We start from the raw sequence: 24,527 nt of genomic DNA, 5'->3' as shown, positions 1-24,527 counted from the left end.
ATTGTTGTTTAGTTCAATTAATCACATAAATGAAAGATCTGCCAATCTCGGCACTAACGGGGGGCATATCACTGCTTAATTATGGAGTCAAATTAGAAATATCAGCAAAATCCATAATTTTGGATGCTCACACATTCAAGAAGGAGTGTGCAAGAAAGTTAACATATTTGATGCCAGTATAGATAGAGGTTTGAAAATGGATGGATGATGCTTGTATTTTACAAATTAAGGAGGTATACAGTGCAGAAATTCACCCAATTTTCTCAGGAGATCAGGGACATATTTCACAAGATTTTCTGTCCTCTGGCTAAAACTATTAAATGGCACACATGACAAAAATCAGACAACACACTTATCCACAAACAAGAGGTTAACATTTATTAATCCAACAAATGTCCATAATGCAATATTCAACATTTGCAGTTTCCTTTCCCCCTCTCTACGCATTCCTAAATGCACCTTAATCTTTTCCCTGAATCCTGTCTATCCCCTGACAAAGCTTACTATGGACACATGGAGTCTAGTTGTACTAGCCCGCAAGCAGCCAATCTTTATTTACGAGCTTATAACAGTTTACGTTATAAGATATACCATCATATTACAATGCCGAGATTGAGAAAATTTCGTACCTATCGCCCGTTGTTATCCACCCTCTTGCACAATCCCTTTCCCCAAAAGAGTGCTCTCACTGTCTACAAGGCTGTTGATTAGTTTAGTATAAAACAGATTTCAAGCCTGTGAGATACCTATGCCAAACTAGTTGTCTTCCTCCACTCACCTATCTTTTTGCGTTTTTACTAAAACAATTTTGGTGAATTATGAACAAAAGCGAAAAAACTGCAGGTTCTGAAAAGCTGAAGTAAAATAGAAATAGCCCAGCTATTCAAACAGCATTTGATTAGAAACGACAATGCGGTTATTTTTTAGTGACTTAACCTTTCCTCAGAATTGTAGGTTGCAAAACCAAGTTATTACCAAAGCCTTGTCAAGTAGTTATTGAGATTAGTGTTTTATATAGAATTATTGCGAGCACGTACAGTACATAAGTACGATGAACGAGTTCATATAGAACGATAAATTATTATGCAGTAAAGTTTTATCTTGAACTGTTGTAAGGAGAGATTTTGTACAGATTTGCTTTAAGGAATTATCATTCCTAGTAGTTAGAGGAAAGAGATTTATGCGGAACTATTGTGGAGAATTGTTGCAAAGAAATGCTGTGAGGAAAAGCTTTAATTTAGAACTGCTGTGAGACAAGGTCTGATCGCAGCAGTACCGTGAGGAAAGATTTCAGTGCAGGGTAGCTGTGGGGAATGTTACATGTCGAACAGTGGCAAGAGAACGTTTTAACCCTGAACCTCAACTGTCTTGTGTTTTCTCGGTAAGCTATCTTTGCATCTCCTACTTGACAAATTACCTTGAACTGCTTTAAAATACAGTTTTTAATGAACATCGTTATGATAGATATTAAATTGCAAGATAGAACCACATAAGTTTTTAAATGCGATTAATTCTTGTTGCCCGGTATTACAACGATATTCGTAATGTGCAAATTCTCATTGTGCTTACTGACCACGGGGAATGGTTGCGCAGATAACGTTTAGAATAAATGTTTTCCATTAACGAAGTTGCATTTCTCTTGGTTCTTGTAGATGTCAGAAAATTAATGTCAGAGACTAGCGTTCGTCCTAAAAGCATCAGTGAAACTCAGTACAGAGAGAGGGGTCGAATTAAAGCCCGTTCACACCCAGGTCTAACTGCAACCTCTCACGGTCCTTGCACCCTGTGCAGGCAGTATTTACTCGTGCTGTCGGGATTACTCCAACGCGAACCCCAGTCTTTCACTGTGTAGGAAGGAACTGCAGATGCCGGTTTAAACCGAAGATAGATTGACACAACAAGCTGGAGTAACTCAGCGGGTCAGACAGCATCTCTGGAGAAGGGTCTCGTCCCGAAACGACTCCTATCCCTTCTCTCCAGAGATGCTGTCTGACCCGCTGAGTTACTCCAGCTTTTTGTGTCCATCGCCAGTCTTTCACTGATGGGGTTTGGGAGCGATCCTGCCGTCCTGTTTGCTCCTTGACTTTCCCCAGGAGCGCGAGGGACATCTGCTCGAGGCTGAGTGCGGGCGATGCCCAGGTCTCGAGCTCTCGCCCGCCTTCCATTGGTGGCGAGCCCTGTGTGACTGGGGCGAGCGTCAATCAGCGGCGCGGCTGCAGCCCCGCCCGCCCTCCCTCCCTCCCGCTGCACTTCACTGCTTGGGGGGCAGGGGCCAGCAAAAAACTCGCAACACTCTGGGATCCTGCAATGCACTCAACATCTTGTTTCATGCGATGTTCTCATTCAGGTACTTCTTACCCATTTATATAACCTGGTCTTTCAACTGGCAAAGAAAATTCACCAGACCAAGATAATATGTTGGAGGAGGATAATATATATATTTTTGTACAGAGCATGTTTGTGTGAACTCGTTGCTGTTTTACTCCAACTTTGATCAATTCACTAATAATAGCATAATATGCTGTGTCAGTTTATGTTGTCGTATTGCGGTAAAGCTGTAAAAAGTGTATTTGCAAAGCTCTTTTCAGTGTGTAAACTGCTTTATTTTCCACCTTATACATGTGATGTGTTCAGGTGCAAACCTTTCAATATTTGGTGCCTAAAATTCTTTCAGCACAACTGTCTCTACCTCCGCGGGTTTGTAAATTCTTGGTTTAAAATATTTTGAATTCTTAATCATGTCAGATATGGGGATGAGCAAAATAACTTGTGGGCATATTATAAAGTGAGATGAAATTATCCGTGTGGTGTGAGTAGTGTTTAAATTATAACCACGGGAAGAGCAGAAATATCACAAGAGTGATGAATCCAAGTCAAATGGAACTTCTTTGAAACTATGGTCCTTTTAAAGTTAGTACTTTGTTTAAGATGTTAAAGAATTGTTTGTGTTCCGAAGCAGTATACCGCAGAGTTAGCGGCTGCTGAACATGAGAAGAAAAATGAAAATTTAAAAATAACACATGGTAATGCACCTTTCTTTGACAGAGTTGTGTAATAGTTTTACTGCGGGGGTTATCTTCATTAGTCATCACCTGGAGCATGTGTGTTCTCTGAAAATGGATGAAGGAAATAATTCGGGATGATTGCAACGTTTGAAAAATTGGGGGCTGGTTTGATACTTGATACACTCTGACCTATGCAGTACTGTCCAAAGCTGCATTTAGCTCTCCAGAGACAGCACAATATGTTTTACCTGTACAGATTGAATCAGATTGATGGCAGCTTACTAAAAGCACACTTCGTATAGTGAAAATACTTGTTTTTAAACCAAAGATCAGTTTTGGAAGTGTGCCATTTATTTCCCACCATTGAGGACTCATCCTATTTGTGCCTTGAATTCAGGTTTCATTATTGACACAAAGATTCGACCAAGAAATAAAATACTTGACTTCCTCAGAGAACAAACAGTAGGTTCCTGAAATTTCTGCACCAGCAAAATATATTTTAAGAGTCATTGAGGTTTCTTTGTTTCTACCCCTTAATAGGGAGAATATCATGAAGAATTCTCTTAGATTAGATCTTTAGATTTTCTGCATTATTAAATGTTACATATCGAGCAATATGCAAGCTTGAAAGATTTATTTAATTATTGTTGATAATTTTATCACACATAAAAACACAGTTTTTATATATATTTAGTGTCTTTCCTATAAAAGGTGGCTTAGTTAGATGGTTGTGAGAAACATGGCCTATTTTGTTTTGTAATTGAGGTGAGGCATTTGACATGTGTTGCCTAATTTTGAGGTTTAGGATGAAAACTAAATCGATTTATTTTTCCCCTTTGATATTTCTCCTACCTCAACTGAGAGACCTGAATTCTGCAACAGTGTTGGGTCATGGCTGTTGTCAGTTTTGTAGTACCTCAATCAAATGTCCATTCTTCAAATTCCTGACAAAAAATCATCAAGCTATTTGTCCAAGAAGGATCACAATTGGTTTGATCTTTTCCTTACCAACGAGCAAAACATTTGATCTAGTTGACTTTATTCTTTGCAGTTGGTGCACAATTATACTGAAACGTTGCTGGAATTGTTCTAACAAACCGTCCATCTACCCACAAGTAATCTTTTAAAATATATTGGACTATTCTATATATTCTGTGCACAAACCATATTTTGCATAGTACATTTGATTTAGTAAAATTATTATTTTGTATTTGCGCTCCTTATACAGCATTAATGACTGGAAACCAAATTTATCGTACTTCATGTAAAGTTCAACAGAGCCAGCTCTCTCGACATCAGCTTTTGATCCACTGGAAAAGCTGATGTCGAGAGAACTGGCTCCGTTGAACTTTACATGAAGTACGATAAATTTGGTTTCCAGTCATTAATGCTTACAGTATTACTACAAAATCTTTATTTTTAAGAAGCAAATTGTTGAAGTAATTCATGACTAGTGATTCAGTGGCTAAGAATTGTATTGAGACCGGGAACATTTCAGCCTTGATCTTTGAAGTGCCATTGGGTGAGCTGAGATCAGCTGAAGGGGCAGTTGATTTGCAGTAAAAATGCTGAGGTGCTATAATGTAGAAGGGAAAAAATCTGCAAATGTCTCTGTCCTTGATTTCGGTTCATCTAACTCTTTTCTAGAAAGTCCGTTTGCAATTGGTAGATGGAGATTAGGGTTGGGCTTGTTTCTGATCCCCTGCATGCTGACAACAGATGAATACCTAGGCCCATAAATAAAGATGTCATTGATAGGCAATGAGGCATGGATTGCACCTCCGACAAGGGTTGGTTCTATTCGGGTGGTAGTGCGACCAATTAAAGGCTTAAAAACAGATAGTTGAATGTGTCAAGTTTTTTTGGAAGAAATAATATTTTAAAATATATTTTTTGCAGTAATGGAATAGAATATGCACAACGGATGTACTGCACCCCAAATCCATGGGATGAACAATGGGCACCAAATGTCTAGATTTTGAGAGATTATTCAGCAGTAACTATTTTAACAATTAATAAATCGTTTTACATCATTTCATAAAATATTGCTCCAAATAGGAATGAAAGATCACATAGCAAGACCCACACTGGTGCTGTACTTCAGAGGACTGACTGGAGACGTGATTCAATCGGTCTGTTGAAACCTCGAAGTACAAAGTATTTTAGATTAGTTTCAGCTAGCAAATAAAGTACAATGTCCTAATCTTTCTAAGCAGTATTTTTTTCATAAGAACCACATCATTAAAGGTAAGGGACAGCACGAAAACATTTTGATAACTATCTGGAAAACTATTCAATCTCCAATAATATCCAAATGTAAAGAAAAATGTTCCACCACAGTGGCCATGGTCAATTTGTTGGAGATTGCTTAAAACCACAGAATATAAACTGAAATTATCTAGGATAAACATGTTTATCAAGTTTATGCTCTGTTGGGATCCACATATAGCTGAAGGCCAGCTCTGGCAGGAACTGGTTAGTTTAATTTCTCTTTTAAACCCTGGACAACAGTGTGAGAGTTAATGTTTAGTAATGCAATTTAATGCTTCAGTATTATAAGCATGTGCTATTAAATGAGAGTGCAGCGAGTTTAGTGGATTATTGTTGAATCTGCACATCTTATGAAGTACAGACAAGCATCAATTTAGTCATATCAATGAGATTAAGTATCGTTTATAATTTGATCAAAGGCCAATTCTGTGAGTGCCCAGTGATATTACCTCAGCCTACATCATGAGGTTCTCAGGTGGAATATTTTTTTCAGAGAAAAATTGTGCGATTTCTATATGTATCAGGAAAGAAAATAGAAAGAATATATTATCAATCAGTAAGTAGCAGCATTCTTTCACTACATCTTTCTAACTTCAATCTTTTTAATTTGACTCCATATTCCCCTCTGCTTTTTCTCCTCACTTTATTCTTTTCATTTATTTATCTTTATTCCAACCTTTTCAGCTTCCTTCTATTTTCACCTTCCTGCTCTCTTCCGTTCTTCTATCCTACATTGTCCTCTTCTTTTCCTTTCCCCTCTGCTCCTTCTTCTCTCCTCTGCACTCCACTGCTCAACTTTCTCCTTTTAGTTGCATTTTGCTGTCCTCACCAACTCTCTGTGCTCCTTTCCTCTGTCATCTCCATTCCACTATAGTGGTCTTTTCCCATCTTTCCACTTCTCTCTCTTGAACTCCTCTCCCTGCCTTGTTCTCTGCCCCCACTCTCTTCTCATGTCTTGGTCTCTGCTCTCACTTGTTCCCCCCTCTGACATTTATCTCCTCAGTTCTCCCTAGCTTAGCGCTCATCTCCATTGCTTTTTATTTTCTTCTTTACCATACCTCCTCTACTTTTCATTCCATTTATCTCTTTTACTAAATTAAAAATTATCGTTTGAGAATTGCACTCTCATGAGCTATCTTCATAATACATATTCAATTTTTCTCCCCAATCTATAATATTTTTAATCAGTATATTGTTGATGATTTACGTGTATAATATAGTAGGTGGCTAATTATTGACAACCAACCACATAACTGTACACAGTAAATACATCTGTTAAGACTCTTATCTTCCTTTTTGATTCAATTTTGCCTGCTAAATATCAAATAAGAAACTATTTTAGGCAGTCTTCAGTCACTGTTAAGAGGGCCTGCACAGCATGGATTTAATCTTTTATAACCGTGTGAATATAGAGTTTTAGGCATAGAAATAAATCATCACAGCAAGAAGAGGGCAGCAGTCCAACATAATGGAAAATACATGTCTCTGATTATGAGGAAGAGGAATCAATTTATTGTTGTAGGAAGCAATTATAACAAAGTTGGCAGCTGCAGTTGGTTACTACACTGCCCTTTATTATCTGGGTACAAACCAGAATGAAAGGTAAAAGTCTCTGTCCTGCAACATTTTATGGTGAATTTGTTCAGATTTGCCGATATGTGGCAACTTGTGGCATTCTGTAATAACCTTCTGTTGGTTTGACATTTTGCCCACCCTTCATGAGATAAAATCTTTGCTCTGCACATTGATAATGATGAGAGCACCAGGGCTTGGAGAATGAAAAAATTAATAATCAGTCTCACTAAACAATGACTTAATAATCCTGAAAGAAACAGGAATTAAAGTCAGACCAGCTACTGAAAGAGAGAAAAAGAGGGGTAAGAACAATTAGATTAAGGGGCAAAGGAAAAGTAAGATAAAATCATTAGTAATATAGATTTACTACCATCAAAATAAATGGAGCCATATCTATGCCAGAGGTGTGTAATTCTAATCTCATTGTCATGCCCTTTGTAGTTCTTTCACAATGCATTTTGTTGTCTCTGTACTGTACACTGACAATGACAATTAAAATTGAATCTGAAATTGAATCTGAATCTTTCATTGCTTCAAATATATTCTAAACGACGCAGTAATTTCTGCTTTAACTTGACATTGAATAAAACATCCCCAGGACTATAATAAATAAAATCAATTTTGCACTCCATCATTGATTCCTGAACCAGTATTTTTTCCTACTCACACCATGACGATGAACCACTGCATCTTCACTTAGCTTTCTCCATTGTGGTGCCAATAATCCCTATTTCAAGCCTGGTTCATTCCATACTTTGTTAGATAATTTTACTGTCATGTATACCAAAGTACAACAAAATTAATTGTTTGCATGGAGCTCATAGAGTACACAATACACACGATAATGATATATATAACAAAAAATACAAAAACAAAACAGCAGTACGATGCTGCGCATTACACACACTCTTTCTTCTGTGGGGAGTTTCTTTGCATGAGTCTTACATTTGTCTATTCTTCAACTTAATTTGCACTATTCTACGCTCGTGATTTTAATTAAATATTGTAGCTAGCTAAATTTATTTCATACCATTCTAAGTTCACGTTTAAGTGGATTCCTCAGTTAGTACTGCTGGCTCACAGCTCCAGTGACTTAGGTATGAACCTAACATCTGGTACTGTCTGGTTGGAGTTTGACAGTTCTTTGAATTTAGAGTCAAGAGTCAAAAGTCAAGAATCAAGAGTGTTTTATAGTCATATGGCCCAAAACGGAAGAATGAAATCCTTACTTGCAGCAGCACAACAGATATGCACATAAAATATTCTGTGTAAGAGAGAGGGTGGATGTGGAAAGGATGTTTCCACTATTGGGAGAGTCTAGGATCAGAGGGCACTGCCTCAGAATTAAAGGGTGCTTTTTTAGAAAGGAGGTGAGGAGGAACTTCTTTAGTCAATAGACAATAGACAATAGGTGCTGTGACAATAGGACTATGTGAACACACGCAAGACTGTCACTCTATGGGCCCAGATATATTAGACGAATGCATGAATAGAAATGCGGATACAAGTAAGTTAATATCCTACATTTACAATACCTTTTTAACTGCACATATCCCATCTTTGGAAATAATTAGGTGAGCATGGGAAGACGAATTGGGTTTAGCAATATCTGATCACATTACTGATCACATTAGGTATGTCAGAGGCCTGTTCTAAGCTAACGATATTTCAAAGACGTTTCCTCAACTATGGCCTAATAACGGCGAAAAAATTAATACTTGAATTTTGGAAACAGACAACAGTCCCGACAGCGAAGATGTCGATTACAGATATGTCCGAGACACTACATTTGGAAAACATTAAGCTTGTCTTGGTGGAAAAACCAGACCAATTTCTTAAGACATGGACACCCTTTATTGAATTTTTACAATAATAGTATGGTGAAACACAAATGTAAATTTAAATCCGATGCTATGTTGGGTGAGGCGTGGGGGGGGGGGGGGGGGGGGGGGGGGGGGGAGGGGGGGGGCGAGGGGCAAAGTATATCTCAGTTTTTTTCTTATTCCTCTATCTCTCTGCTACATTGCTTTGGTAGTTTAGGGGACTTTTTCTTGTTCTCCTCTATCCTTTCACTTTTTCCTTTCTTCTTTTCTTGCTTTCCTTTTCTTTCCTTTTTTTCATTTTTATAATTTAGGTTATAAGATTAAAAATGAAGCTGTACAATAATTGTATAATTCTAGATGCCGAATGTTTGATCTTTTATTTAATTAAAAAAAAAGATAATAGGAGCAGGAGTTGGCCATTCGGCCAGCACCGCCATTCCATGTGATCATGGCTGATCATCCCCAATCAGTTGCTGCCTTCTCCCCATATCCCCTGACTCTGCTATGTTTAAGTCCTATCTAGCTCTCTCTTGAAAGCAGTCAGATGGTAGTTAGTCTGTGGAAATTGCCACAGAGGGCTGTGGAGGCCAATTCAGTGGATATTTTTAAGGCAGAGATATCCAAATTCTTGATTTGAATGTGTGTCATGAGAGTGTGGCCAGGGGTTGTGTGGGTCTTTGATGATGCTGGCTACCTTTTTGAGGCAGTGACTCTTGTAGATCCCTCCGATGGTGGGGAGGTCAGTACCTGTGATGGACTGGGCAAGAGTGTTCACTGCTTTATGTAATCTTCTTCATTCTTGAGCGTTCAAGTTGCGGAACCAGGCCATAGTGCAACATCAATATGCTCTGTACTATACATCTGTAGAAGTTCAAGAGAGTATTTGTTGACATTTCAAATCTCAATCTTCTAAGAAAGTAGAGGCATTTAGTATGGGCTTTATTTATGAATGCATCAATGTGCTGGGTCCAGGCCAGATCTTCAGAGATATGCACGTCCAGGAATTTGAAGCTTTTGACTCTCTCCATCACTGTCCCATCAATGATGATTGAATGTCCTGTCATGTGTGAATTGGAAACTTGAAAATTAATGGTAATATTTGGGTATTCTAAACTCAGCTCTTTTCCAACAATTCATTTTCAAGCTGGTGAAGAAAAGAAAAGCTTTTATAAATAGTTGTTTCTCTCCTGTTCAGCACTTCTAGTGAGATAACATAGCATGGAATTACCAAAATCTTTTCATTGAAGTATTTTGCACTGGACCTCATGTGGCATGCCAACAAAACTCTTGTGCCCACTTCTATATTTAATAAATATTCCACCATTTCGAATGGATGGATCATGGGATTGAAAGAAATCATTGTTTATTTTAAAGTACATTAATTCTGTACACATCATACCATTGTGGGGCACCATTTACTACATCATCAGATACGGGCAGAGAAGCTGGCGTGGAGTGAGTGGTCGAAATGAGGTGGTCGAGTCAGAGCCTTGAGGATGAGTCGGAGCCCAGAACGAGGTTGGGTCAGGATGAGGACGAGGAGATGGAGTCAATAGAAAGGGGGTTGGTTTATATGATGGTCTGGGCTTCTCCACAACTCTGCAATGTCTTGCGGTCTTGGATGGAGCTGTTTCCAAACCAGGTTGTGAAGCATCCCGATAAAATGCTTTCTATGGCACATCTGTAGATGGTGTTGAAGGCTGTTGGGGACATGCCGAACCTCCCAAGCCTTCGAAGGAAGTAGAGGCAATGGTATGCTTTCTTGGCTATTTCTTCAATATGGCTAGTCCAGGACAGATTGCTGATGATATTTATTCCTCAGAACTTGAGGCTTTCAACCATCTCTACTTCAGCACCGTCAATGTATACCGGGGTGTGTGTACTGCTTTGCTTCCTGATGTCAATCTCAATCTCTTTTGTCTTGCTGACATTAAGGGGGAGGTTGGTGTCTTGGCACCAGGTCACAAGTTTCTCAAGCTCATTTCCGTACTCCCTACTCCGTACATCTGTACTCCGTCTTGTCATTATTTGATATCCAGCCCACTACGGTGATGTCATATAGATAGTATTGGAAACCAGGATCAAATGTGAGTCGCTGCAGTTGTGAAGCAACTCATGTGTCGTCATGAGTCAAATAAAAATATTGAAAGGAATGAAAAAAAATGAAGAGAGAGGTAGTGACTAAGCAACTCAGGCATGGATATTAAAGTCTAAAGTTTGTTGATGGAGGGAAAGTTGAACCGGAGCAGGAACTTGGGCAATAGCAATTTAAATACAACAGGGAAATAAGGACAGCATATGAGATGCCTTGGGGAAAAATAGCAGAGAAAGTTTGAAATTATGGTGGTGTCCAGGATTTCCAATCTCCTCTCCACTTGTCCACCTTTGTCAGCACAATTCGGAAGTTGTTTTTGGAAAAGTAGGATGCTGCTATTCTCTCCTGTCAAACAATTAATCGTTCATTTGCAGCAGTGGTTGGAGTTGGACGCAGATGCTTAAAGAGACCCATGATTTCTTCAAACAATGCAGGTTTGTTTGTCGCAGTGCATGTATCTCCCAAAATTACTTACAGTTCATGTGCATAAACTGAGAATAAAATAGTCAATCGCACTGTTTATGTGAAACACCAATAAGCATTCTTCCTGAATGGCAGGTGGAGAAACTCTTTTGTTAAAAGATCTAAAGGGCCTGTCCCACTTGGACGACCTAATTCACGAGTTTAGACCCGAGACGAGTTTAAAAAAATGTCAAGGTCGTGTTGACTCGCCGAAGTAAAATACTTCCTACGACCTCCTACAACTATGTCTACGACCTCCTACAACTATGTCTACGGCCTCTTACGACCGCCCTTGACCTCAGTCTTCCACACCTAAGACCAACTACAACTAGCTACGAGTGGAAAATGATCACATGATAAAATTATGTCATGTTTGCATTTTTTTTTCTCGGGCCAGTTACCGATCTAGGACTACCTACGACTATCTACGACTAACATCACGACCTACTACAACCTACCTACGACCTATCTATGAGGAAAAAGTATAAATTCTTTCCATGCCAACCTTTTTTTTACTCGTGGACATTTTTTATCAGGCTGGAAAAAACGCCACGACCTACTTGAGGCCACGAGCACGCGGAGACCACTCACGAACATGAGGAAGAGTTACGAAGACTTCCTACGACCTTGTGGCGACCATGCTGCGAGTATGAGTCAAGGGCAAACTCGGCAGAGGTCGCCAATTAGATTGTGAAAGTGGGACGGGGCTTAAAGACGATTGCAGTATCTGAGACATTTGAACTGCAAAATGAACTGCTGAGCAAAACAGTTCATAAGGTGGATGATCATAAGCAGAGATGATAGATGTGAAGGAGCAGTGACAAGAGCAACCGCAGGACTTATGTGAACAATGTGTTTATTGAAATAGAATTGCATTGTTTCAGTATATTAAATTAGCGCTGAATGGATACAATTTCTTAGTTTATTAAAAACAACTAGAACTATAATTAGAACAGTTTGATGTTTGCAACAGTATATTCTGTTGCCATTATCAGTGTGTAGTTTTTATGGATGTATAGGAAGAGAGGACGCTCCTACAATTTATAAATGCACAAATGCTGCTGCTTAAAATAAGCAAAATTAAAGATCTAAGTACCCAATACATTTTTATTTTACAATTAAAAGAAGTTCAGAGTGTATCTATTTTCTTACTTTAGTTTAGATACACATCATGGAAACAGGCCCTTTAGCCGATCGAGTTCATGCTGACCATTAATCACCCGTTCGTATCAGTTGTATGTTATCCCACTTTTTACTCAACTCCCCATGCACAAGGGACAATTTATAATGGCCAAGTAAACTACAAATCTCAATGCCTTTGAGATGTGCGAAGAAACCAGAGTACCCAGAGGGAACCCACGCAGTTACAGGGAAATTGTGCAAACTCCACACAGACAGCACCCAAGGTCAGGATCAAAACCGGGTTTTCGGCACTGAGATGCAGCAGCATTACCAACTGCACGACTGTGCCAACTTAATAATTTTATTCATTATTCAAACAAAAGAATCATCTGTACATTTCTGCTCTCAATTACGTTGAATAATTGACATTTCAACTGTAACCACAACCCGGCCAAACGCAGACAATGAAACCAAACAAGAGCTGATTCAACCAAAATTATTGTAAGAAGATATGGAGGAAACTATTATGTAATAAACATGGGATGCAGAGTAAATACATTAGCTTCGCACTAATTAAATTACATTTAAACAAAAAAAAAAGATCTTTGGGGAAATTTTGTTTGAATTGTCCATGAGGGATGTAGAAAATATTGAGAGGCAATTTTGATCTTTGGTTATGCTTCAGCTGGGTTTATGCAGCCAATTATGTGGCATTAATTTGATGCCATCATGTGGTGTTCAATAAAGGAATTCCATATTGGACAGTTTAAGGCTTCAGGAAAACTATCAAAGTCAACATATGATCTCTGTCATCAATGTATAATACAATGTATAATTTCTACTATTTGAACTGTGCCACATAATTTACCATTGTGCTGCCATAAGTTTAATTTTGGGGGGAAATAAGTGCTTTTTGTTGATGTAAGAATTTACAGGGGAGATAATCAATTTCCAGAAACAGCAGAAAGAAAACAGGAATAAAGATCTTTAATCCCAGTTCTTCATCCCTCTACAGCACCCTGGAATTTAATTGGGAATCCTGTTTTGTTTGAAGTGAATTTGCAGCTGCTAAAGGAACAGGCTCATCATTAACAATGGAAAGATGCAGTACTCATCCTTCTCGTCAAAAGGCCAATCGGGAGGCCTGCAAAGTCCCTCCTTTGACAGGAGGTTTTAGTGGCGGTTCACCTTACCCATGCAAGCTGCCTGCAGAGGGCTGTTACTTTTTTCCTCTTCAATTGGATCTAATTAGTCTAAGAATTTTCCCAGTAGCTAGGACAGACAGAAAGCAGATGTGATGGGTAGATTTATAGCAACACAGACCATTCGTGTGGATCTGTTTTCATTTTTCTGAATCCTGATTCCATGTAAATTTTATTCTCAGACTCTGGATTTGCCTGCTAAGTATTTATTTCCCTATCATATTTGTCTTTGAAAGATGATGATGAGCACCCACAAATGGATGGAGTACTCATGGTGAAGATGTCCTCCCAATGATGCCGGAAAGAGAGATCCACGATTTTGATCAAGTTTGCACTTGGGCAATAGATATGTTTCTATATTTTTGGAGCCACCTCTCAATGGAGGCAGATGTCAATTATGAGATTCATCAATGTACCAGCATATTCTTTGATCAATTGCAGAAAAACATGTTTGAAGATCAAGACCTCACACCTGGCACAAACCCATGGTCTGCTGGGCAGCTGTGATTTCAGCCCTGCAATAGTAACTGGAAAAATACCACCATGACTGTCTCTGTAAAATCCTCAAAATTCACTGGAAGGATAAGCGATCTAATGTCTGTATCCTCTACTCGGCCATCATTCTCAGTACTGAGACCCTGTTTACGTCATAAAGCTCTATTAGGCATGGTACACTATTTGCATGCCTAACACAAGACTCCTGAGCAATATTTTGGGAAGAGAGTACTCGGTGGCCAGAGGGAAAGATTCAGGTGCTCAAGGGTTCTTTGAAAAAATGCAATATCCTCTGACCCCGGCAATATCTGGCTGGTGCCTGCTAAAATTGGAGAAGGAAGATTTGGGAAGGTATTGTGGCCCTACGTAAGGTGTAGAAGGAGTGGACCACCTAATAAACTACCTACTCATCCACCCCATTAGCCAGCACCTGGCCCATCTGTGGATGAGTCTACATTAACTACATTGGATTCATTTTCGAGCGGGCGCTGTGGAGTATGGCTGCCCAGCCTGCAGCTGTCCGTCCTTTCACCCTTTTTTAAATTTTTTAGTATGTTAAAAAGTTTTGTTTGGAGGTCTAATCTTTTTGGGTGGAGGGAGGGGGAGGGGGAAAACCTACCTGGTCGGAGATGTGGCTTTCCTCCATGCCGTATCTTCGCCCCTTCCTCGCGGCCGACTAATGGGACTGGCGTGGCGTTTCCTGCAGGGACCAACCAGAACTTCGGCTTCGGCGGCGGCGCAGCACTGAGGCGCCATCACGGAGCAGGCGATACCTTGCTCGGGTCGTCGTGCGGTGGGCTCCGGAGTGCTGAGACCACCGCAACATCGCGGAGCTGTTGTTGCAGAGCTTTCAGCCGCGGCGGCGCTGACTTTTAAACACCGCGGAACCTGGGATCTCTCGCTGAGATCGCCAGTGTCGGAGCTCCGACCAGCGCGGCCTGTGGACTTCGGGAGCCGCGGTCTCCGGGGAGGAAGCGGCTGTTCCGGTCACTCCAAGCCGCTGAAAAGTGTTCTCCCGACGCCGGAGCAGCATCATCCGGCGAGAGGGCCTGAAACATCGGGCCGCAGTTGCGGCGACTGCGGAGGCCTCAAATAGGCCCCGACTACGGGTGAACAAGAGGAAGTGGACTGGACTTTGTTGCCTTTCCTCACAGTGGGAACCATTGTGGGGAGGATGTTTTTTATGTTTTATGTTAAATTCTTCTTTAATGTGGTGTCTTACTTTTATTGGTGTGCTGCAAATGGCAACTCAAATTTCACTACACCAGAAATGGTGCATGTGACAATAAATATCCTTTGTCCTTTGTCCTTTTTAGTCACCTGAGAATCCACAGTGGACTGGAAATAAAGAGTATCCCACCTCTCTCGCATCTGAGGGACTGCCTAAGAACAGTGCCGGATTTAGATGAAGAGAGGCCCTAGACTATTCCACTTGTGAGGCCCCTCTCAATCCCCCACCCCCACGACTAGAGGAAGATGGAAGAGTCCACCAGATTGACACCAATTTGCGATAATGTGCTCGGACGAAGTCGGAATTATGCTCAATGTAGCATTCACATATTATTTCTGCTTCAAAGTCACAAACTAAGCATATTCACCAATCAAGACATGATATATACCACAATGACATGCAGCAAAATTATAATACAGTATCTCAACTCTTTTTACACATTGCAATGAATGCAATTTCTATTATTTCTTTCCACTTCCAAACAAAAATGTGGTTGGATTAATCAGCGTATGATCAACCTCGGTTAGACCAAGCGCAGGCTTGGCGATCGCTTCGTCCAACACCTCCGCTCGGTTCGCAATAACCAACCTGTTCTCCCGGTGGCTCAGCATTTCAACTCCCCCTCCCATTCCGAATCCGACCTTTCTGTCCTGGGCCTCTTCCATGGCCAGAGTGAGGCCCACCGTAAATTGGAGGAGCAGCACCTCATATTTCGCTTGGGCAGTTTGCATCCCAACGGTATGAACATTGACTTCTCCAATTTCAGGTAGTTCCTGCTTTCTCCTCCCCTTCCCAGCTCTCCCTCAGCCCACTGTCTCCGCCTCTTCCTTTCTTCTTCCAGTCCCCCCCCACCCTCACATCAGTCTGAAGAAGGGTCTCGACCCGAAACGTCGCCTATTTCCTTCGCTCCTTGGATGCTGCCTCACCCGCTGAGTTTCTCCAGCATTTTTGTCTACCCATTCACACAAGTTCTGTTATCCCACTTTCTTCACCCACTCCACACACATTAGGGGCAATTTTACAAAGACAAGTTAACCTACAAAGCCAATGCATCTTTGGGATGTGGGAGGAAACCCACCCGCTTGCAGGGAGAACGTGCAAATTCAACACAGTGCCCGAGGACAGGATCGAACACAGATCACTGGCGTGTGAGGCAGCAAGTCTACCAGCTGTGCCACTATATTTTGTTTTCCAACACACAAAAAATTATACGTTGATAACTTTGGTTACTAAAAAAATGAAAATATCCATTTTCAGTCTTAAATCTCCAAGTGACGCTATGTCCCCCTTTACAGCTACTGTATGTTTTAATTCAGTTCAAGACTATGAGGCAGTACATTGGCCATAAAGTTGCTGCCTAAAAGTGCCAGAGACCCGGAATTGATCCTAAATATGGGTGCTGTCTGTATAGTTTGCTCCTTTTCCCTTTGATTGCATGGGTTTTCCCCGGGTGCTCTTATTTCCTTCCACATTCCAAAGGTGTGCAGGAACCTATTTCAGACCCAACCCAAAACATAATATTTTTCTTTTGTCCAGAGATTCTGTCTGACCTGTGGAGTTACTCCAGCTGTTTATGTCTATCTTCAATTTAAACCCACATCTGCAGTTCCTTCCTACACACACGATACTACATGATAGAACTTTATTAATCCCAGGAGTGAATTTGTGTGTGTGTGTGAGTATATATATTATACACACACACACACACACACACACATATATTTATATAGTTATATATTCATATAGAAATATACACCATTTTGTTTTCTCGTTTTGACATTGTTTACACAGTACTATGGTTACATATTCTGTTCTGCTGCAAGTAAGGATTTCATTGTTCTAACTGAGACGTGAGAATAAAACACTCTTGACTCTTGACTTGTGTCGCTAATGTGTGGGATAGAACTAGTGTACGGGTGATCGGTGGTCGGCGTGGACTCGGTGGGGCGAAGCACCTGTTTCCACGCTGTATCTTTAAATGAAACTAAAAACACTAAAACCAGAGGGAGTCTAAAGAAGGGTCTCTACCCAAAACATCACCTAATTTCTTCTACCCAGAGTTGCTGGCTGCTCCATGGAGTTCCCCCACACAATTAAAGCATGGAATAGTCTTCACCCTACCATAGTTACCCAACCAGACGCAACTAAATTTAAGGTAGCTCTTTTTTTCCCCAAGAACCCTTTTTTTTTTGCTAAAGTCCAATTCAAGAGTCAAGAGAATTTTGTTGTCATGTGTCTCAAAAAGGACAATGAAATTCTTGCTTGCTGCAGCACAACAGAATATGTAAACATAATACAGAACAGGAGATAAAAGTTCAGTGTGTTTATATACCATAGACCATATATATACACAATAAATAAACAGATAAAATGCAATAAGCTGTTATTGTTCAGCCCTCCACCACCTCCAGTTTAAATTCCATTTAGAATATTTTTGGAGGACCAGGAAACCAGAAGCAACAGTTACTCCAGGGAGTTACTCCAGCTCCTGGGAGTGATTCTGCGTTGGTTTTCAGCGGTCGCGGCGAGGCAGCGACCGGACAACAATGGCGGCCAGATCTCCCACAATTCAAAGCGAGGGAGAAAGTGGCCAGCGCCAACCAGTTGCCGTGGCAGTGCGCATGTGCAGGGCGGCCGATGATGTGCTGGCCGTGGTTGTGCACATGTGCAGGGGGAGGATGTGCAGGCAGTGGCAGTGCGCATGTGCAAGGTGGCCAGCCATGCCGGAGGATGAGGAGTGAGCGGAGAGCGGAGACCCGGCGGCCCGGGCGTGGATACGGATGGCGGGCGGAGACGGAGAGTGACAGAGAGAGAGAGAGAGAGATAGAGAGGGGGCCCACTCAGAGTTGAACGGCTGGTGTCTCGGATGCTTGCCAAGCTCGGCAAAATGACACAACTTATAGGTTGCCCGGAGGGACGTCAAGTGGCCATTGGCACCCGGGCAACCGTTAATTTCGAGTCCTGCTTTGGCCGGAGCCCCCCTAGATTTCGAGGCCCTAGGCTTCATAGGCTGAAGGGGACATACAGTATGTCCATATCAGTATGATTTTTGACTTGTGGGATTATACAGATTATGTTGTTCCTGTTCATCTTTTGACGTTGTCATTCTTGATGGTAGAGCTGGTAGGTTTGGGTGGGGCTGTTAGAAAGAAGCTATGGCAAGCTTCTATCTTGCTGCTTGTAAGCAGACTTGGCAACAGCAGAGTGATGGTAGAGGGTCGACCTTCAGATGGGTAGCTAAAGTGCCTGTAAAATAAAACTGTTTTGGATGCGATTTGAAGCGCATGAGGACCATTGAGGTTTGACCCATCCAGGTATGTGGAGAGTATCCCACCTCACTCCTCTCTTATATATTGAGAGCGGGGAGGCTTCTGGTGAGCTACCTGCCCTACTATACTAAGCCTCTGTCAGGGGATGAGGAAGATAAGCAAGAAATGTTATGGTCTAGATCAAGATAGTTGGGAGTTTCTTTGTAGGATCAGCATAGTTCAGGATCACTGCAGTAGTCTAAGAAGCTAGTGGTGGAAAATAAAATATTTCTGCATTAGTCTTCATTCAAGTCAAGAGTGTTTTATTCTCATATGTCTCAGATAGAACAATGAAATTCATATTTCAAGAAGTGTATAGCTGGTAAAGCACAATTTATATCCAATGCCATATTTCATCTACTCATCCCAATTGCTACTTTCAGGCAGATAAAACAATGAGTAAAACACAATGTGCTTGAGGAATTCAGTGGGTCAGGCAATGTCTGCGGATGGTATGGACAGGTGACATTTTTGGGTCAAGACCTTTTTTCAGACTGATTGTAGTAAGGGAGAGAAAACTGAAAAAGAAAGATAGAGGGCGAACATGACCTGGCAAGCGATGAGTGGATACAGTTGAGGGGGGTTTGGTTGGCAGATGGGTGGAGTAAGTGAAAAAGGGTCGTGGTGAAAAGGACCAAAAAGTGATTAGCAACAGGGAGACCCAGCAAATGGAGGAACTTTATGCCAAAGCTTGCTGGATCTCTCATTTGATCATCATTTTAAACTCTCTTTCCCATTCCCATACCGAACTTCCTGTCCCTGAACTCCTACATTGTGAGAGTGAGGCCACTTCCAACTGGAGGAACAGCATCAATAATTCCACTTCCACCCATTACATTACATACCATTGCAACACAATGGTACAAACAATGAATTTTCCATATTCAAGTAACACCGCCTATTCTTTCTTTCCTGTGCTTCTCACCTCCACGCTGGTGCTCCCATTTCTCCTACCATGTCCCTATCTCTCTTGAAAAGAAATGTTCTTTTCTCCTCCTTATACACTCATCTTCCATCTCCGAGTACACCATTTCCCTGTTAGTTCCACCCTTCCTCTTCCTTCTGTACCATTCCACCCACATCCCCACTCCGGCTTTGCATTTAACTCCTTCTCTCCTTACCCGACACTCTTCTGTCTCCTTTTCACCTCTAGTCTTTGTAACTTACTCCATCCACCTGCCAATTCAAGCCCCCTCACCTATGTTCACCAATCGCTTGCCAAACCTTGTCCGCCCTCCACCTCTCTTTTCCAGCTTTCTCCCCCTTAAGCCAATCAGGCTGAAGGGTCCCGGCCTGAAATGTCACCTGAAATGTCCATTCTCTCCCCAGGCGCTGCCTTGATTTTCTCCAGTGCTTCGTTTTGCTCAAGATTCAAGCAACTGAAGTCTCTTGTATATCCAATGTAACAAACAGAAGCAGTTTGCGGATTTACCTACTCAGTAGCAAGAAGATCACAAATGTTATTTACAAAAATGTTCAAGTGGTGCCTAGTGCATACAGCAGAGCCTCAAGGTCATAATTAAAATGTTAATGTAAATTTCAACATTCAACCTTACTGATAACAGTACATCCTTGTTTTTCAATGTAGGATACAGTACATATACAAATGTGCTTGGAACAAGATAGGTTTTGTATAATTGTAAATAAGAGGGTGGATCTTGAGAGTACATGTCTTAGAGGCAGTGATCAGACTCTCTGGATGATTAGAGAGGGACTGTGATGGCCCCTTCAACGTAATGGCAAATTATCTTGAAGAGGCAGATATTTTCTATCAAAGAACAGATTAGTTTCCCATTCCCGGTTCTGGTAAGTCTGACCAAATGAGTACTACATGATCACAACAGTGTTCTCTCCCTTTAGTGCTTCTTCTTGTGCTTATATTCAACAAGAGGCCCAATAGCAAAATGAGTAGAAAAGCCTTGCTCCCTTTCTTATTATTTGCATACAGCAGATATACAAGGAATAGTTGTCAGGATGCCATTGGAGACAGCCAGGACTCGTGTTCATCAACTTGACCAATTTCCCTTCGGGGATCAATAAAGTTTATCGTATCATATCGTATTTTCCACATGATCTCACTGAATTTGAAAATATTACAAGGGGAAAATATCCACCACACCCCATCCGTCTTCTATGTTCTAACATAGGATGAATGTAGATTAAATCTTCATCTTCAAAGTTGTACAGTTTCAATGCAAAGAAAAACTACCTGTGCAAGCTCAGGTGTTTGCAAGTCAAATAAAGCACAAGTTAGAAGCAGAATAAAGTTTCCTTAACACTGTCCTCGTTACATTTCTTAGCACAGCCTCAGACTAGCAATTTACCCTTTTGAAAGTGGTGGAGAGGGGAAAGCAGTTGACACTGATATTATGGAGCAAAGGGAGAGCAGATTTTGTCTCTTGGAGGCGTGACCTAGGCACTGTTGACTGGGAAGTGCAAATCCCAGCAAGACAGCAGCTCCCAACATATTCACTATAAGGAAGGCATTAGTAAGCTAGTAAAGAAACAATTTGTTCACAATGGGATGGCAGAGCGATCTGCATCTCTTCTGCATTAGATGTTTCAAAGTGCAGTTAGTGCTGTAGGAAAATTAACAAGATCACATGGACATAAATTAGGATTGAGCAGTTTTCAGTATTTAGCAATTATGAATGCTTCTGGGAAGTAAAATGGCATGTAATGTTTTTTGGTGCACTTAGTCTTTCCCAAGACTTTGTAAAGCGATGTGGACTGTGAGGATGATGCAAATGGTCCTCATAGAGTTATAGACAGGATACGTGAATATGTATAAGAAGGAACTGCAGATGCTGGTTTAAACCGAAGATAGACACAAAAAGCTGGAGTGACTCAGTGGGCCAGGCAGCATCTCTGGAGAGAAGAAATGGATGACGTTTCAGGTCAAGACCCTTCTTCAGACTCGAGAAGAGTTAGCCATGATCTTATGGAATAGCTGAGCAGGCAATGGCCTGTTTCTAATGTTCTTATAAACCTTGCAGCCTGTCATATTGGTGAGGTTATTAGTGAGTGTTCATTCAATGTCTATCAGTGAAATTCATATGTTTTTTCGTATGTTTCACAGATTTGACACCAGGCATAACATTTTGAATCGCATCATCAGTCTGAAGAAAGGTCTCGACCCGAAACGTCACCTATTACTTTGTTCCATAGATGCTGCTTCACCCGCTGAGTTTCTCCAGCATTTTTGTCTACCTTCCATTTTACACACTTTGTCAACCTCATTAGGCTGTTCATATGTTAAGCAACAGCAAGATCCATTGCCCCAACCCCACCAGTGCTATTTAACAGAATCTTCTGCACCATGTAGTTAGTTGCTTATTGATATTGTATTGTTGTTCTCAGTCCTCCAGTGGATGTTTTCTATATGTATCTGGGGCAGCATATAAAGGCGGCACAGTGGTGCACTGGCCTTACAATGCCAGAGACCCAGGCTCGATCCTGACTCCGTGTACTGTCTGTACGTAACATTGCATGAAGACTTTCTGGCAGATCTGCTAAGTCACCAAGCATTTAACTGTGTTTACACACCTAATTTTACCTGTTGACTCCACCATCAATGTCCTCATCTGAGTCCTCTGTTGCCAAACCATCTCACTCTCCAACATGTCAACATCAGTACTATCTTACATCATTTTGTCTCCTTTTCATCTCTAGCATTTGTCCGCCCATCTGCCAATCAAACCCTCTTCACCCTTATCCATCTATCACTTGCCAGGCTTTGTCCTACTCCAACCATTTTTCCAGCCCCCCCCATTACAATCATTCTGAAGAAAGATTCCGACCTGAAATGTCACCGATCTGTGTCCTCCAGAGATACAGACCCACTGAGTTAGTCCAGCACTTGATATATTTTTCTTGTCCCCTTTTCTGTCTGGAGAACTGTTCTGTCCACTGCCACACCACTTGCAGAGACCATCTCTGTCTTAGCCTCTGATGCAGCAGCAGGGCAGTGCAGTGGCGCAGTGCAGCGGCACAATGATGCAGCTGGTAGAGCTGCTGCCTCACAGCACCAGAGACCTGGGTTGGATCCTAACCTCTGGTGCTGTCTGTGTGGAGTTTGCACATTCTCTCTGTGACCACGTGGGTTTCTTCCAGGTGCTGCAGTTTCCTCCCACATCCCAAAGATATATGCGTTGGTTAATTAGCGTCTGTAACTTGTGTAGGGAGTGGATGAGAAAGTGTGATAACATAGAACTAGTGAGAATGGGTGATCAATGGTCGGTGTGGGCTCAGTGTGATGAAGGGCCTATTTCCATGCTGTATCTCTTAACAAACTGTGTTGCAGTATTGAGCTGATTGCTGCCCAGTGTGAAATGTGGTCACATTTTGTCTGCATCATCACTAACTGTCTGCTGAGGCTTCACTTCCTGGACATGTTGCATTTTCCTCCCTAAAAGAAAGAAGAACATCACGAGGCTGTGGTGCAGGGTGAGAGGATGAAAGTGGTTCAAGCTTATCTATCTGCCATTTGTAAATCGAGAGCGTGAGTTGATGGAATATGCGAAACAGAATTAAGTATGAAAAATGAAAAATATGTCATCCATGATGGTTTCGGCATTTGGTTAGTTGCTGCAAGTGATTATTTGTCATTTTAAAGATGGCGGGGTGTTGCATCTGTGAGTTTCAGTGATGTGTCTATCATGGATGAGTGAGTCACTTCCTGATGTTCAAAATCTATGCACCACCCATTAGGCCCAAGTCAGAAAGAAGATGAATATCTCAATTTGCCTTTATAAGCGCAGCTCCAATAATACTCAAAAAAAAGCTTGACACTATCTTGGGTAAAGATTGATTGGTACCCCATCCATCACCTTAAACATTCATTCCCTCCACCAGTGGCACACAGTTGCTGCAATGTATGCCATCTTCACAATTCTTTGCAGTTACTCGTGTAGGCTACTCTGTCAAACCCACAATGTTTACCACCACGGCCAGCAGGCAACTGGAACATCACCAGTTGCAGCTTCCCCTCCAAGGCAAACACTGCACTGACTTGGAAATAGATTATTGTTCATTCATCATTGTCAGGTCTAAATGTTGGAACTCTGCACTAAAGCATTGTAGGACATCTTCACTGAAAGACCTGCAGTTGTTCAAGAAGGCAGTTCAGCACCATTGTGTCATTATGTGATGGTTACAATTACCCAATCCATTCAGTCCTGTTTTTGATTAGTTTGATTGAACAACCTAGTGCTGGACAATTGGTAGAATGATAATGGAGTGAAATTCAGCTAAAATAAATGAAACAATACAGAACATTTAATTAAAAGCTTCTGAAAGAACCCCAAATCCTTAGATGAAAAGCTATTGAGGAATATTTCACTAATCCTTGTTTAGGCAATATAATAAGAAAAAATATATCCCACAAGAGGAAATTATAACTACTAATTACAAAGTGCATAAACATAAAAAGTCCACATTATTTGCTATTACACAATGACAAGCTCATGTTTCTTTTCAACGATGAGGTTAGTAAGAACAGAACGGAACACCCACTGTATGAAAGTTTTGCAGAAAAAAAAATCTATATCTTTAAAGTCACAAAATTAAATGACCTTGTTAAAAGCCTTCTAGAAGATGTCCTACATGTATCTTAAGAAGATGTACAAACACCACATTCTCAGAACTGTATGAATGAGCTCTAAGTGCAATGTTTATTTTATAAACCATTTTATACATTGCATGAATAATTTAAAAACATCAAGTAGTTGGTTTTTTTAAAAACTTGCATGGATCTGGTTTAAGACAAATCACAGTTTACACTCGCAGCTACCTATTGGCATCAATAAGGCATTAATAAATGTATTCAGTGGGAATTTGTATGGGACTGATGCATACCTACACAATATAATGGATGTTCATCATGAATGTGGAATGCCTTCAAATTTGTACAAAGTGAATTTACAGAAAACTCTGCTTT

At 41.0% G+C, this 24,527-nt stretch overlaps 1 protein-coding gene across 5 annotated transcripts in view; it reads left to right on the top strand.

Annotated features, from left to right (window-relative positions):
* Window positions 1-1,237: 1,237 nt before the first annotated feature.
* LOC129701169 (zinc finger protein GLIS1-like) overlaps window positions 1,238-24,527 on the top strand; it is a 300,889-nt gene continuing 277,599 nt past the window's right edge. For 4 of the 5 annotated variants that reach the window (XM_055642225.1, XM_055642224.1, XM_055642222.1 and 1 more), the window contains exon 1: window positions 2,259-2,347. In XM_055642225.1, the coding sequence (XP_055498200.1) occupies window positions 2,308-2,347 (40 nt within the window). In that variant the 5' untranslated portion in view covers window positions 2,259-2,307. Of the gene's footprint in view, window positions 1,382-2,258; window positions 2,348-24,527 lie in introns of those variants that run through there. The other variant, XM_055642223.1, reaches the window with a different exon arrangement.

Source organism: Leucoraja erinacea, chromosome 10 (genome assembly GCF_028641065.1).
Source record: "Leucoraja erinacea ecotype New England chromosome 10, Leri_hhj_1, whole genome shotgun sequence".
Taxonomy (NCBI): domain Eukaryota; kingdom Metazoa; phylum Chordata; class Chondrichthyes; order Rajiformes; family Rajidae; genus Leucoraja; species Leucoraja erinaceus.
Note: the sequence above shows the minus strand (reverse complement) of the source record. Positions and strands in the feature narration are given on the sequence as shown.